This window comes from Pteronotus mesoamericanus, unplaced genomic scaffold, assembly GCF_021234165.1.
Source record: "Pteronotus mesoamericanus isolate MK-2021 breed Mesoamerican mustached bat unplaced genomic scaffold, CSHL_Meso_final scaffold_232, whole genome shotgun sequence".
Classification (NCBI taxonomy): domain Eukaryota; kingdom Metazoa; phylum Chordata; class Mammalia; order Chiroptera; family Mormoopidae; genus Pteronotus; species Pteronotus mesoamericanus.
In genome coordinates, this window is record NW_026555311.1 from 15,024,935 (window position 1) to 15,042,646 (window position 17,712).

Sequence of the window (17,712 nt, forward strand, 5' to 3'; positions counted from 1 at the left end):
ATTTCTGTAGTACAACAGATTTCTCACATCAGTAATTGTTTGACAATTCTACTTTTCTCAAAAAGCCTTTACATAATAATGGAACATTCATAAATTACCACATATTTGCTAAAGAAACCACTAAAGCTACTCTATTTCCTATATTTTTCTATTTGTCTATTATTTTATTAGCAGAAGACTATGGTTATATATACAAATTATAAAATATCTTACTAAGATCAATTATTTCCATAAAATTACCTTAAGTGACTTTTGAACAGCATTCAAGCAACAATGGAAATAATTTATTGCTCAAATTTATTAATCTAATTGCTCAAGATCAAAATTAAATTTTATTTGTTATTTTAAATATAAAAGATGCTTTTGTATTGAACTATTTCATAATTAAATCATGCCAGACTGTGTATATATAAGTGTGCACACACACACAGTTCTGATTTAGAATTCAACTTGAAGTGATAACAGCACAATTTCTCAAGAGGTACAAACATTTGTTTCACTATTTTTGCTGTTGGTATTATTCAGTTTTTAATTTGGACTTTCCCTCTTACCCGCTATCTTCTTGGATTTGTGTGTGTGTCTCTCTCTCTCTCTCTCTCTCTCTCTCTCTCTCTCTCTCTCTCACACACACACACACAGCCCCCTCCCCCCCCGGCCCCGGTTCTCTTTCATTTGTTCTGCAAGCTTAAAAAAAAATTTTACAGAAAAGCCCTGTTAACTGATTATTCTTCTTTTAGTCACTGTCCAAAGCTTTTTAAGTAGGTAAGTGCATCAGAATCATTTAGGGAGCTTTTTGCAAAATATACATGATAGGTTGGATTTTAACCTCAGGGATTCTGATTTTTTAGTTCTAGATTGTGGCCAAGAAAATGTATTTTGAAGAGGTTCTCCAAGTGTTTCAGATACATACTACTAAGAATTATTTTAATTGTTATACATGTCTGCCTATCTTATTATGTATCTCTTTCAAATTAACTTTTTTATAGTATCAATTTCAGCATTTAATTCTTTTGCTCAAATACCTGCCATGGCTCCCCATCGCTCAAGCCCTTCTCCAATATGGACTCCAGACATCTCTCTCTCCAGGATTTTATTTACCTTTTAGAATGCTTTTCTGTGCTCCTGAAAAATATTTTAATCTTTCTCTACAGGTCCAAATCCTTTGCAGATTAAATGTTTCCTTCTCCATAAATAGCACTGGATGAGCTCAAACACAATTGAGCTCCCTCCAAAAACTTACTGTGTATCCTCTTACAGCATTTATTACACAGTATCTTGTTTTTTATTTACTGATACACATGCTTCATTACTTTCAATTCACAGTAACTTTCTTAAGCAATTTTTTTCACATATATAATAGTTACATTACATATATATACATAATAATTACATTACATATACATATGTAACTATTATATATGTGGTATTTTAAAATATTCATTTTCATGCAAATCAAAGATTAGCATATTTTTTAGTTTCAGAAAATACTTCAAAAACTGAGCAGGTATAATGTATGCAAAACAGAACTGTATTTGGTTTTCAAACAAACTAGGAAATATATTCAAGTCAAAAATTCTTTAAGTTTTTAAGTTGTATGTTTGAAGCAAGTTTCACTACCAAAATAACACATTTGAATTAAATTGCCCAAATAAATAGCACTACCTTCACTAAAGTACTCAATATTACTTCTTGGATTCTGTTGAAAATTAGTACAAGAAACATTCATACGAGGAATATCTGGGTAACTTTTGTAGAGCTATTATTGAAGATACTGTCTTTAACGCTAGCCTTTGTGTATTTCTTTGCGTATTTTGAGGGATTTGTCCAGAATAACCTAAGGAGGTAGCAATAGCCTTATGATAAATCTCTCCTAGCATTTGTCTCAATAGTTTTTTGTTCAAGTTAAAAACTAGAATATTTATACTTAGCACAAAGTAAAAATTACATAACACATCAAGTTTTTTAGTTTTTTAACCTTGGCTGCCCAGAAGCACAAATTAAATTAGTGCTCAATATAACAACTATATTATCCCTGATTTGTACTAGATTTATTTTTGCCTTGCCTTATATGGCTTCTGACCTTTATATATTTATTTTAAATAGCTTACCTAGGTTAGTGTTTGCATTACATTATGTCACAGCACACTTTTTAGAAGGAATAATGTTATAGATTGAATGTTTGTATCCCTCCCAAACTCACATGTTTATATCCTAACTATTAGGAGGTAATTAGATTATGCAGGTAGAACTTTCATGAAAGGGTTAATGCCTTTATAAGAAGTGACCAGAGAAAGCTTGCTTCCTCTCTGTCTCCTCTTTTGGCCATAGGCAAACCAGAAAGAATGCCCCTAAAGGATATGTAATACCCTGCTGGTGACTTTTGATCATGGTTGGATTTCCCAGCGTCCAGAACTCTGAGAAATAAATGGTAGTTTAAGAAACCAAAGACTAAGGCAAATGATCATACATAAATGCTATATATCTCCTTTGCACAGCAGTTCATAATTATATTGTACATCTATATATAAAACTTCTTTAATCCACCCGAGTTCACTTTACCACTTAGGAAACTAAAACTGAGAAAGATTAAATGACAATTTAATAAATGGCAGAACTGGAAATCCTATCAATCTGCTATATTTCCAGGAGACACATTAAAATTTCATTGCTTAAATTAATTTTAAAATGAACTATATTTCTTCAATGAACAAGGGCTTATTTGCTTAATTTTTTTAAAATGGCTCTAATTACTACTCCCATCACTTATTTACTTTTATTCTGATTCAGTGAGTACCATATAATTGTTCACAAGTTGTTTCTTTGTACATTTTATTTTCTCCACCATATTAAAAACTTCTCAATGGCATGAACCTTTCTTTAGAGCTTATGATAGTGTTATACATCAACATCTATTTCCAGTTATGTACAATGTGTTGGACATCTCTATAATGGGGTATTTTCATGTAATAATAGCAATAATTACTGTTTCTAAAAGTAGCAGTTTCATATACTTATTTATTCTTACATATACATGTACTCTGATAGTAAACCCATTCATAAAATGCAACAGATTAATTGATGAGAGTTGAAGAATCTTATTTTTACACTTATTGGCTGGTAAATCTAAAACTGAATACTAACAAAAAGTAGGGTAAATATACAGACCGGGAGAACCCTTCAATATAATTAATTAAATGCTTAACCTAATTTTTATCGTTGATATAAACATTTATTTTAAATGCCAGGCATAAACAGTTCCCTGTAGACTGTAACTGCTGTAAATACACTTTGATTACTTAAGCAATTTCAAAGCATGTCTGTATTATGTTAATACATACTTAACCAACCGACTTACATTTCAAAATATTATAGGATTATTGCTAATTCTTTTTCAGCATTCATAGTCAATGATTCTTTTTTTATTAAATTATTTATTTATTTATTTATTTAAATTAATTAATTAATTTATTTTTTCAAACACATTTGTCTCTGCCTACCCCCCACCACTTTCCCTTGCCCCCTTCCTCCCATTCTCCCTCCCTCAACTCTTCCCCTTTGGTTTCTTCATGCATTACATAAAAATAGTGTAAGGTTGTTGGAATCACTAATATACAAATAAGTCCATGCATGTATTTGGGCATCTTTTCCATTTATATTTGAAGTCAGTGAAATAAACAATATTTCACTTCATAAACATTGGGTTTGGCAAGCCTGAATATCTTATCATTTTGAATATTTATTTATTCATTAGTGAGCAAGAATCCAAGTTTCTTTATATCATATATGATTAGTATATCATATAAACTTAAGTAGGCATCTTTCCAATCATAGAACTAATTATGTAATAATAAGCATTAATTTTATTTATGTAAAGAAGTATATTTATTTAATTTAACATGATTAGTCTGAATTGTATATTATACTTTCTCTGGTGTAGAAAAAGGTGCATGTATTTAATTTCACATAATCATTTCCATTTAGCTTCTAGTACATACATTTTAACCAGTATATCCCATAGCAACTACTTCCTAACCTCAAGCAATAACATGCAAATAGAGAAAACTCCCATCCATCAATTTATCACTTTGAATTATAAATAATGGGCGGAGAAACTTAACATGAAGCTCTTCAATATATACGGACATTTAAGTATATCAGCAATTTTAAATGTGCACAGTTATGCAGACAAAGCTAATCACTAAAAGAATGACACAATTCCATAAAAGATGGCCATATAAGCAGAACAAAAACCCCATTTTTACCACTTTTGAGAGAAATGTGTAATTAAAATGGCCAAAAGTATTCACCTATAAAATTTAATACTTCTTTTTAAAATCACATTCTGTAGAATACTCCATCACAGTTTGCTGTTTTCTTTCCAAATTGAAACATAATTTTTATCTTCTTTGATCTAAAACATGTCAAACTTATCATAAGCTACTCTTCCAAAGTTAGAGAGCAAATAGTTTTAAAATGTTGCTTATATTAGAAATCTGGACACTTCTAAAGAGAAATCCATAACTGAAGTGCCTCGAAGGATTTCTGGGAAAGCAGAAAAAAGGCCAGGCATTTTAAATGCTACTACCCAGTGATTCTTTCATATCTCTATGCAAGAGACAGACTGAGATTTAACAAATTCATCAGCAACAAAGCCTTGCTCTGTCCTACTTAGCAGTTGTATCAGTCTGTTACCTGATGTTAGGATTACATAAGACCATTTCCTTCCATTAGGAAGAGTTCCTAAAACAGGCACTATCAAAGCTAGTAAAATTGAAATTTGACCTACTCTTTTCAAAAGATTTCCATGGATTTAACTGAAATATGCTAGTAAACACTTTGCTGTTTAAGTGTCAAAATGAAAATCTGTAAAATGTGCACACATTGCCCAAATATTTATCTCTAATAGTGAATTCGTTATTTTCTATATACATTAGCTTTGCAATCTATTGTAAACCTGGTATTATTCTGAATAAACTTACACTAAAAAATTATTCACTTGGAGTACATTTATAAAATGTAAATAACTGATTATTCCAATGAATAAGTTTAATAAAACACAAATGTAAATTGTAAAACATGTTATTTCTAAGAAAAAGATTTCCTGTATTTAGAAGGCTGTCATCCAGTTTTCTATCATCCTTTTAAGAATGAAGCATTACATTCTCAAGAGGGAAGAAGGTTAATTAATTAATTGATTAAAATAGAAGCCATTCAATATTTCTTAAAAAAAGAAATCTAATTTTTGGGTTCTCTCAAACTTTAAATTGTCATAAAATACAATAAGAAATGTATTTCAAGTAAATTCACAAATCAACTACACAGTACCACATTTACAGACTTTTATATTATTGCTGTAATTCAAATACAGGTGCTGTACTTTTCCTACAATTATTCAGAGAAATCAGGAAGAAGGTCACAGTGAGTTGAAAGGGTAAGAAAGTATACAACCTTATGGAAATTATATGCATAAGCAGGACACAATGAACACATGATTTACAGTAATAAACCACTTCTTATACTAATTCATTTTTAAGAGTAATAACTTTATTTTTCTTAAGGATTAAAACTATAAAAAATAGCTTGTATTCACTATGCTTAATTTTCCACTTAATTATAATTCCCACTGAATTAAATGAGAATGAAGTGGTTATAAATATTTATAGATAAATGAAATAAAAAAATTAGCTTCATAGCCTAAGAATTTTATACTGTACACGTTGTAAGAACATAGTAAATGGATATGATAAACACTATAATAATGGACTGCAGTTTCATCAAAATAATAATCATGTTAACTAGACATTTATTACTTTAACTTCAAGGTTCTTTGGTACACAGGAAATAAAATTACTACATGCCCATAAAAATCAGAGCAAGATGAAATAGTAAATCACTATGGGTGTTTATTCTATTTTATCAATATTAAGTGAAACTCAAGGCAAAAGTACACAAAGCAGGTATTTCCTATGTTGAAGCAATGCGTAATTCAAGAATAACTGAACTGAACAAGAATTAAAAAAATACTTTTGATAGCCTTAAATTCTAATAATAAATACAGAACGATAGGAATAAAAACAGTAATGATCAGTGCTACCCAGGTACATGCCATCAATCTTTGATGATTGCTCTGCAGACTTTATAATATATACTGTTAAACTTAATCATATAAAATATACATAAATGGTTCATTCTTGAATGCTAATACTATAAGCTTTGATGTTTAATAAAAATCATAAATATGAAAATGCAAAGTTATAAACATAAAGCAATAGACTTTTATAAGTAAAGTTAATACCCTAGAATAAAAATAACTGGAATGAAGAAACAGGTAGGTAAATTTATAAGCAGTAATGGGGACTGGAAACTGTAAGTTAAAATTCGTATTACACCATCCGTGTCTTCAGACATAATATTTAATGTTCCCAAAAAAGGAAGGAAAGTAGAGTAAATGAGGCTAGCTTTACCACCACTGCTACAGACAAGTTATAACTGAAAGCTGTAGTTTCAATCTTTTTTTCCTTTCTTTTATCATAAATAAATATGTTATGACTGTCTGTAATATCTGGCTTACGTACACAAATTACTACTGGAAGCATTGCCTATCATAAAAGGGCTCTGTCTTCTGTGTTTATAACAAAATGTAACTCACTTAAAAGGTGAATTATACACTCATTGGGGAAAATAAGCAATGAATGTTATCCCAGTTAAATAAATACATGTTTTTGGCTCAAAAAATACAAATCTATGGAAAATCAAGATAAGCCTAATTAAATTAAATATACTCAAGATTTTTCTGTATATGTGGGCAGGAGAAGCAGAAAATGTAAAATTTTTGTAATATACCCAAACTCTCTGCCTAGTAGAACAGTGTTATAGAAAGTGATGAGGATGACGATGACATTATGACAAATAGGAATGAAGTCAATGCAAATGTAGTACACCAATCAAGCTTCTCAGAAGATTATGAATTTTATGAATGGTTTTATTGAATTGGGAGTAATTAAAAATGTATTTGGAGACTTCGAAACTTTAAAAAGCTGTGTTCATAAGCATTCTCATTCAGAGATTGTACTTTAATAAAACCTAATTGAAAAGATATATATTTAATTAAAAGCCCAATTTCTTAGGAACTGAGTTACTTCCCTCGGAAAATATAATTTGTGATAGCAGAGGAAAAGAACTCATTTCTTGTAACTTTTTACTTAGGAATACTGTGGCCCAAATCTCCAACAGTTCTGCTAAATAAGCAGAGCTGCCACACTGGCCCATGTTAGTGTCTTAGCCTAGAAAAGACAGTGTTACACTAGAAGGGAAATTAGTCTGAAAATCATAATACTTAAGCAAAAGTTCAGAAGTGTATCACTGATATTTCAACACTTACGGCTATCGTAACATATGTTTCCTAGTGCCCTGCCCGTTTGAAGCAGCACTTCCTGGTCTTTGCTATTTAGTAGTTGCACCAGTGGTGAAATCAATCCAGCATCCACACATGGAATTCGCATAAATTCTGAAAATAAGAGATGTATTTAATTAAAAATCTAAAGACGAACAATTTACACAAATTATGCCCCTAAATAAAATAAATAGCTACTATTAAAATGTCCAAAGTAGCTTACTATTTGAAGAGTACATTTCTGTTCAAAAGTACAATTACACCCTTATAATACATACTTCATGAAATAAATACATAAAAATGAGTGGGGCTGTATTTTCCTTGCTGACAATCTGCCATAAACTAAAAGGATTTTTAACTTTCTTCATACCTAACTTAGCACTATGTTTTTACAATAACTGAATGTGCTTAGGAAGCAGCATGTAATGAGAGAAACATTAGTAATGGTCTTTCCATGACCCTGATCATTAAAGTATATAGCAGGTCCCTGAACAACTCATTCTGTCCAATGTTGTATTGTTATAATGTTGATGAGATGCAACAGAAACCTAATTCTTGTTTATATCAAATTAGCCTATGGTAAAATTGGTTTTGTCTTACAGTGTTTCACCACAGTTCCGAGACCTAGCAATGACACTAAATGAGAATGTACTGTACTACAGTTATAAACTAAGCAATAAAATTGCATAATTTTATTCTATGTTCTCTAAAAAGCCAAACTATAAAAGATTTTTTAAAAAGGTTCAGTGAATCAATAAAAATAGGTCCTTCTCCATTGGTAAGACTCAATAGAAACATCTATTCCTTATCTTCATTCCTACTCTTTATTGAAATCCATTTTATAGGTTATTCTCATCTACTGTTACACCATTGCATTTGGTCTGAAGTGCCAAATGTTGTTCTTTTATACTTCAAAGTTTTTTTCCTTAGCTTTATAATATACTATTCTAAATTTATTAACTTCCAATGATACCATCATAGTTATAATTAGACAAACTCTTTTACAGTGTCTCTCATGAGAGACTACCACAAAATTTAAGGATAATAAACGTACCTAATTGATGAAAGCTCTCTGATAACCAGTATCATCATTTTGGATACTAGGACTTACAGTAAGGTTTTCCTTGTCAATAAAGTTAGCCAATAAAGATCTAATTCTTCAATCTATATACTCCATCCTACTAAATAAAAATTACTCTTTCGCTCTCGCTTTCAAAGGTTGTCCACTCCTTAATTTGTTCCACAAGTACTCTCATAAGCAATCTCCCCATTTCTCTTCATTTTCAAATTCTTAGAGCACATTGCCCTGGGAAGTGTGGCTCAGTTGGTTGGAGCAGAGTCACAGTGTAACCAAAAGGTTGTGGGTTTGATTCCCAGTCTGGGCACAAATGATATCCGGTCTGGGCATGTATAGGGCAACCTACTGATGCTTCTCTCTCACATCGATGTTTCCCTCTCTTCCTCCCCCCTCTAAATAGCAATAGAGGAAAAAATGTCTCCTGGTGAGGGGACGGACGGGGACACGGACACACACACACACACACACCCCTGCCCCACCACCACCACCAAAAAACAACAACATCATTTATTAAAATTCTTAGAGCATATCACATAGGGCTGTTATATGAACTACACTGTTACTGCTGTAACACTTCTTTTACCCCTAAGATAGCTGTAAGTCACAAAGGAATTCCTCTCCACCTAAATAAATTATTGCATTTCTATCTTATCTCATACTTACCTTTATATAATTGAAAAAACTCTATAAATTAAACTTACAAGTAAGAGTACTTCCCTACTTCTAAAGCTAACCTTTTGGTTTATTGTTTTTTTTTTTAAGTCAGTAGTATGAGATATTCCATCATCTACTGGGAAAATGAATTATGCTCTATTCTTCTATGAATTCAATGACTATAGGAGATAACACATCAACCTACTCCTCTACCTCTTAAATTAATAGTTACTGTAGAATCTTTATAGATTTCAAATCTTAAAATAACTTGTCACCAACTCAAATTAATCAAATTAAAGGCAGATATTCTTTTCACCTCTTGCCATGCCTAGTTTCCAACAGGGACATCATTTAAATGACTACTAAAATAAGAAATTTAGGAATAGTCTGATTTGCATTCATTTCATAAATGGAATCTGTTGTTATATCTTATTATTTGGCTTGTTTGCTCTGTTGTTGCTATTCTTCAGGCAATGGCAGCATTGATGAATTACTATTTTTCTTTGCTTTGATGTTCTAATTGTCTATATGACACCAACCTATCTTTCACATTTTTGATGCTTCAATCAGGATTTGGTATTCTTAAAATGACATAGGGTAAGTAATTATAGGAAAACTGTGGGTCAAATACAACTATTCTAAACTTTTTTTTATTCAAAAGCATTTAAATACCTGAAACATATATCATGTATTATGTCAATTATAACTCAGGGTTTTTTTTAAAGATATAAAGATAAAACAAAACTAGTATATTCCTCAGCTTTCAGTCAATGTAAAACCAATACTGCCAATCCCTGGAGAAAGGAAACTCCTTCTAAAACCTTTTGCTCTTAACACAATTTAATTTTTAAGCCAGGAGTATAGCTATTCCTTAGCTAGTTTTAAAAACATGAACTTACCTGCTGCAGATGGATATATGTTAATAAATACTAGGAGCTTATCAGAAATACGTTCATAAAATATATATTATTTATCTATATATAAGTGTATATAATATTGGAGAGGCCACAGAATGGCTGTGATTGTCATCCTTGTTCAAAGGGTTCCCACACATACATGCCTAAGGTTCTGGAAATCTATACTGTGATTCTAATGAGATTAAAAGTAAACTACCTTATCTTAAAAATCAAGCTGCTTTGCATCTAACATTCAGATAGTGGTTTTCGTCTAGGTTAACAAACCATGTTTGAAGGGGTTCCATTTTCAAACTAAATCTGCTTCAGGAGCTCTTTGTTGTCCCAAGAGCAATTGCTCTATTCAGAGCAATTCAAATCTGCTTTAAGTACATTAAATATTCCAAGATTTCTGAACATTTATGACCAGCTCAAATCTGAAGCCCAATATCGTGATAACACAAATACAATAGCTTGGTCATGACATACAAACAATAGGTGGCCAATTTTCAATTAATAACCCCCCAAAATGATTTATCTATACAGAAAATCTTACTGAAACCTGCAAGATATTTTGAAAACCTCTAAACAAACGAAAAAAATTTCATAGTAATTTTCTTTTTGGTAAAACATTTATGAACAGGTTGTTTCACTAGGCCAAAAACAACCTGTTCTTTACAACACAATCAACCATAGTGACTATACAAATAAGGCCGGAATTTTTACATGTCTTCTCTTTAAAGTAAAACAAATGAAACTTACTAAAATAAAAGGCCTAAAAATAATATTAAACACATAAATTGGGACTCACTAAAGGTATTACTTTAGTATAGCCTTCCCTTATGTATAAAAACTGCTTTAAGAAATCAGAGTTTTCTCAAACCAACTGAATTAAAATCATGTATGAATATTTCTGCTACAATAAATTTTAAAGAAGCTCTCATTAGATATAAACTATACATAAATGGATGTATTGGCTATTATATAATTTAAGTTTTACTGTCATTATTTTTCCAGAGTATTCTTACATGGAAATTTAAAAAATAAATGTTTCCCATGAAGGTAAATGCAGAAAACAACATATATTCTAACTGCTCTTTTGCTATCAAGTGCCAATGTCAGGAGGATAGGTTGAACTAACTAGTTTAAATCTAGGTAAAACACAAACCAATATATACACTAAAAAAGTATGCTCTCTGTGACAATAAAGGCAAATTCAAGAATCCTACAACCAAAACAGTAAATGATACAGGTACAGCAAGGACTAGTATTGCTTCTTTTTACTTCTACTCTGGGAGACTGGAATAGCAAATGGGAAAATGTATAAATAAAATGACTATAACTATAGTCATTTTTAACAATTACATGAAAAAAGTCAAAGAAAAGAATAGAAAAAACATAAAAAATGTCTAATCTACAAAATTAAAACATAAATTAATAAAACATACTGACAAGTAAGGTGTAAAACTGAAGATGTTCCCAGCAGAAAAGTTCTCGAGGAAAACCTCACCATTTTTGGCTACTTCTGCTATGATGTTAGCTATTTTGGCTGTGCAGGAAGACTGTGGAATCAACAGACTTGCAAACAGTTGAAGTATTCCGCTTCCTTGGATTTTTTCACTTGTCTCCATATCTGAAAGAGATATATACAAAGAGCTTCAATGAAAATCTTTAACACTAACACTGACAACTTTATACATGATAGATAATACATTCCTCAAGAATTTTCACCATCCAAATAAAAATTTGTTCAGTATACAAATGTATGTATTTATATAAAATTAACTTCAGTTCCACAACCTGCTTTTGAGTTTTTATCTGCATAAAACACTTCATAGTACAGTCTTTTGCCCATCTATTGTCAGATTATAAAGGAATCCTTTCTGAATATACCATTTGTATACTAAACTTACTTTTCAATGTTAGTTCCAATCCTGACTGTTCAAGAGTAGGAACGCCTTTTTTCTGCTTCCCTTCTGAATTCGGTAACACTGTATTATTTTATATATTCATTCTATGGTTTCCTATATGCTGTCACAATTTAAAAAAGTAAATGGCAAGTAAATGAGCAAAAACTTCACCTCACATCATTTTATATGAAGTGACAGAGGAAACTATATAATTCCATATGACTACTAGGTTTTTCATACAACTCTTCAAATCACCCCTAATGAAAAAAGGAAATAGTACACAGCAGTAAGGCCACTGTACTTAGAACTCGATTTGGTGATAAAGAAATTCAAAAGTCCCTTACTTCTTTTCTTAGTTAAAATACATATAAAGAAACTTTTGATGAAACCAAGCCACTTCATGTATGTTATTAAAGCATGAACTATTAAATAAAAGGATAACAGGAACACCTGGAATGATGATGAACTAAAAGACAAGTTCAAGAAAGTAAAACAAAATGACTATGTGATTCTAAACAATGAAGAGGTATGGGCATATGTTTAAAAATAGTTATACAGCTCATTAAAACATTCAATATAAATTGGTTTTTCTGTGTAGACTCTCTGTATCCTTTACATCCTTTGACTATACCTACAAATAAGAGAGAACTCTAAAGATTTCTTGTTAAGTAAATAGCAGTTGATGTGATCAATAGAATAAGAAAATAATTTTTAATAGAATTTGAGGAAGTCTACAAAAAATAAATGCATTTCTTTACAGTAAGTACAGATTAGTGCAGTGTTTTTCAAACTGTGGGTCCTGATCCATCAAAAACATATTTCGTCAACAAGAATGAGCAAGTTCTTAAAGAGAATAAAATTAACATCTACAACAACAGCAAAAGAACAGGAAAAATTCTGCCAAGAGTGAGGAGGAAGTTGTTTGAATTATATACATGCACATACATATGTAACTGTATGTGCATGCCTACTGTATGTAAAATGTATTTCTAATCATAGATTCTGGTCAGAGAGTTAAAAACCACTGTTCTGTGCAGTAATGACTACACAGGGTTATAGAACCATTACCCTCTCAACATCATGAGAAGCTAGAGTTGTCAAATGGCTGAATCAGTAGAAAAGTATATGGGTGATTTTACTTCCATGTATTTATTATCTTTAAAAAAATAATTTGTAGTTAGTTTTTATATATGTATATCCATAACACTGGTACTACAGATCAAAAAACCAAGATTATTTCAATGATAAAACTTCATCCATGCATTTCCTTTTCCAACCATAGCATAGTGCATTTTCATACAGCTAGTACTACTTCAGCTTCTAACATTTTATGTACTATGACAAAAAAGACATTTTGGAGATACTTTAAAAGAACCTTATTTATTGGCCCATAAAGATGAAGTAAACTTGTCTAACGTCACCAATCACACTAATCACAGAGCATGAACAGCACCTTCAGATTCTAGTAAGGAAACAAATCAACATATGTATCACCTGGCAACCTCTAGTATTATTTTTTAGAACAGAAAACTTAAGCATAAATAGATGAAACCTGTTCTTTTATATGCTGTCACTTACTAGGTTTCTTACAATTGAGATTATCACAAACGTAATGTACACACGATGCGGACATAAAGGTGTCTTTTCAGCAAGCCCATTTATAAAATATAAATGTGTCTTTGCTTTTTGTTTCTTCATGGACTAAAAAAGAAGATTTTAAGGTACTACCTGAAAACTTGGTGCCAAATTTCCATTGTTTTTTTTAAGAAGCCAAAAAGAACTGAAGCCAATTTGCCATATTAAAATCCTTCTTTTTCTGACCATTGCTACCAGAAGATGTACAACCTTAGAACAATGAGGCACACTGCCCCAGGGGTCTGGTCCCACCATCTGTTGGTACTGGGATGAAAGAACAAGAGGATGGCATAAGGCAGGAATCACAATTAGATGTGAAGCTGAGACATTCATGTGCATGGAGGCGAGCGGTTAACTGCAAATTGCCCATGCATGTCTCTTTTCCACTGTAACTGAAAGAACAGCTTAACATCAGAGCTGAATGTCAGGGGCAAAAGGGGAAAAAAAGAAAACAATACAAAACTCGTACTCTGCTGAGACTTTCCATAGATTATAATCCAAGGAATTGGAAGAATAGTTATACTAAATTAAAATAAGAATTTGGAAATAGTATTTTTTTAAGCTATTGTCTGAGAAATAAATGGAATAAACATAACCTGTTTTGTGATAGAAATATGAATTCAGAAAAACCTAACAGGAATTCCATTTACCTGTTAGCATGTGGATTTTTACTTAGGTTTAGAATTTAAATTAAACAGCTGGGAATTATCTTCTTTCCTGTGGCATAAAAAACATAAAGAACCAAATATTGCTTATCACTAAAATGGCACTGTTTGTAAATAACTACAAAATGTCAGCCTCATTTCATACATACTTTCTGCACTGGCGTTATACTGCATTTCCAACATACAGTTATCTGTGAAACTAAAAGATGCTCTCGGATATCAGCACCCTTGAAATGATTTTAAAAGAGCATTAAGAGGTAGTCAGCAGTTTGTGTTTGCAGTTCTAAATTAAAAGCTACTTATAAAAAAAAATCATGCACTGTGCTAGGGAGTTGTAAAAGAGGTAGGCTTTTTATTACTTTAGCCAGACTATTATAAACATTTTAACTATGTTCCTTTCAAATGTTTGCAGGAATCAATTCAACATATTTCTCCCCATTCACATGTAGCTGTGGTCTTAAAAAATGTTTGAGCATGCCTACAAATTGCAGGTGGCTGGCAGTCCTTGAATGTTAAAGACCCATATACAAGGTGGGATCCTCAAGAAAACAGAATTATCTTCTGAAGGACGAGCTCCTTGTAGTACATGTTTCCCCCACTAGGTGAGTGTTTTAGGAACCCACCTGTACTAGTGTACCAACTGGTGGTATTGCAAGAGGCTGTATGCAGCTTTGGTGCAATTTTTTTGAAGACTCTTTCAATGCGTTTGCTCATTCTATGATGGGTGATTTAGAAGCGCATCTGCTCACACTGTGCCAAGTGTTCAGCAGTTTTTGATAAAAAAATGGCCTGACCCCTGTGCCTCACCCTCCCTGTTCACCTGATCTCAGCCTGAACGACTTTATTTTTAATTTCTCCGATGAAAATGCCCTCAAAGGGAAATGTTTTGCCGACATGGAAGAGGTGAAGCAAAAGAGGAAAGGAGCACTAAAACGCATCAAAACTGACGAATTCAAAAACTGTTTTGAACTGTAGAAAAAAGTCTCAATAGGTGTATTGCATCAAATGGAGATTACTTTGAAAGTCACTGAAATTTTAACATGTAACAATACACAACTTTTTATAAATAAATTCTGGGGTTTAGGGGGTCCCCCTTGTATGATGGGCAATTGCAACTCTTAAAATAACATCTCTTGGACCTCCTGCAGGAGCCACAGCCATTACAGGAGACTTTAGACTGCTAGAAGCTCTCATTCCATTCCTGCAGTCCTAGGTCCATGGTCCTGGCCTCCTGATGGCAATAGGCAGTTTAGTTATGAAACTGACAGTGACAGAAAAAGAAAACTGGGCAATCAGGTCAGAAAAACTTGAAAGAACAGTAAATCAAGAAGCTAGGCTTCAACACCATTATGAGGAGGAGAACCTAACATGTAACTCAGGGAGCTTCTCAAGGCCAATAACCTGGTAGAACAGAGGAAACAGGCAGAATGGGAATAACTCATAATTGAAGGCTGAAGTTGCCAACAAAACTGCCAAATAAATACATTAAAATCATTGGCTTTAAGTTAAATACCAAGATGGGGTTCTCAGGTATGTTGCTACAAGAAGCTGAACTTAGGATGTTATGTCAGCATATGAGCTTTGTAAGGATAAATAAATAAAAAGCAATTGATAACCGATTTACAGTAAACTCCAAGTTAGAAAAACAAAACTAATGACTGCTATTACTATGACTTTCTTAAGATTACAAGTGTATTTGGATAGATTGGTAGTATTTTTTAAAGTACTTTTTTAGTATTTTTAAAACACTTTTAAAATAAAAAAGTGTTTAAAGTTTCACTTAGAGGTATGGGAACAGTAAAGAACTGGTATCTTTATATTCCATATCCAAGGAATCCCTATGACAGATTGTGAAGAGAAGACTCAGAGTTGGGTGGACTGCAAGGACCAGGAATATGACTCAAGGGCCATGTGTGTCCTTGTCTCTGGCAACTATGTATTTCTTACGACATCAATTTTTAAAATATGGTGTAACAAGTTACCTAGTCCTGTGCTCAGGCAACCTGATCCAAATTCAAAGCTTCATTTATTGCTACACAGACAAGCCCCAAATCTTCTTTCCTTTTATCCAACTGAAAACAAAGCATTTGTGTGTGTGTGTGTGTGTGTGTGTATTTATATGTATACACACAAATGTATGTATATATACATATATCTCATAAATACCTTGTATATAACATTCCCCAAATCGAACTTAACCTCTTTCCTTTAAAGCCATCCTAATTTCTCTCTCAGTGAAAGGCAGGGACTCCATCTAAACCAAAAGCCCTAGAGGGCTACAAATTTTTCTCTTTAAGCAAACTCCCTTCTACCACCCACATTTAATCAGAATGGACGTTCCACAGATTTTACTTCACTAGCATCTTGTACATCTACCTTTCCTTTCTACATTCCTGTTATATCATGTTTTCAGTTCTGACCATTATTAAACGCCAACAGCTTCCTCAAGAGTCTCCCTAACTCCAGCCTTCCCACTGCCTCTATCAGTTATCCATAAAGAAACAAGAATAAACTTCTGAAAATGCAAATTTGCTGTCATTCTCTACATCTTTAAATGATTCTCCATAACATTTTTCAATGTATTTTATTCCTTTTTTGGATAACGAATATCCAATGATCTCTCTCTCCCATGATCTCCACACTGCTGTCCATGTCCAAGAGTCCTTTCTTCTTTTTGCTCAATCCCTCCACCTGCTAACTCCCCCACCAGAGCTGTCAGCCTGCTCTCTCTGAGTCTGCCTCTATTTTGCTTGTTAGTTTAGTCTGTTCATTAGCTTCCAAATCTGCATGGTATCATACAGTATTTGTCTTTCTGATTGGCTTATTTCACTTAGCATAATGTTCTCCAGGTCCATCCATGCTGTCACAATGAGTAAAATTTTCTTTTTTTACGGCCAAATAATATTTCATTGTGTAAATAAATGTCCCATAGTTGTTTTAACCATTCATCTACTGAGGGACATTGAGCAGGTTACACATCCTGGCAATTGTAAATAACGCTGCAATGAACATAGGGGTGCTTATGTTTTTTCGAATTAGTATTTTGGGTTTCTTTAGATAACAGCACAGAACTGAAATTGCTGGGTCATAAGGCAGTTCCATTTTTAATTTTTTGAGGTACTTCCACACTGATTTCCAGAGTGACTGCACCAATCTGCATTCCCACCAACAGTGCAAAGCGGTACCCTTTCCTCCACATCCTTGCCAGCACCTGCTGTTCGTTGATTTACTGATAATAGTCATTCTGACAGGTATGAGAATATATCTCATTGTAGTTTTGCATTTCTCTAATATTACTGACACTGAATATCCTTTCATATGTCTATTGGCCATCTGTATGTCCCTTTTGGAGGAGTGTCAATTCAGGTTCTTTGCCATTTTTTAATTGGATTGTTTGATTTTTGGTGTTAAGTTTTATAACTTATTTATAAACTTTGGATACTGATCCCTTATCAGATGTATTGGTGAATATGTTCTTCCATTC

At 32.4% G+C, this 17,712-nt stretch overlaps 1 protein-coding gene across 5 annotated transcripts in view; it reads right to left on the reverse strand.

Annotated features, from left to right (window-relative positions):
* Positions 1-17,712, reverse strand: part of RAP1GDS1 (Rap1 GTPase-GDP dissociation stimulator 1) — a 142,492-nt gene that overhangs the window by 77,251 nt on the left and 47,529 nt on the right. For 4 of the 5 annotated variants that reach the window (XM_054591710.1, XM_054591711.1, XM_054591709.1 and 1 more), the window contains exons 3-4: positions 11,529-11,651; positions 7,382-7,507 (exon numbers count right to left, since the gene is read on the reverse strand). In XM_054591710.1, coding sequence (XP_054447685.1) covers positions 7,382-7,507; positions 11,529-11,651 — 249 coding nt within the window. Of the gene's footprint in view, positions 1-7,381; positions 7,508-11,470; positions 11,652-17,712 lie in introns of those variants that run through there. The other variant, XM_054591712.1, reaches the window with a different exon arrangement.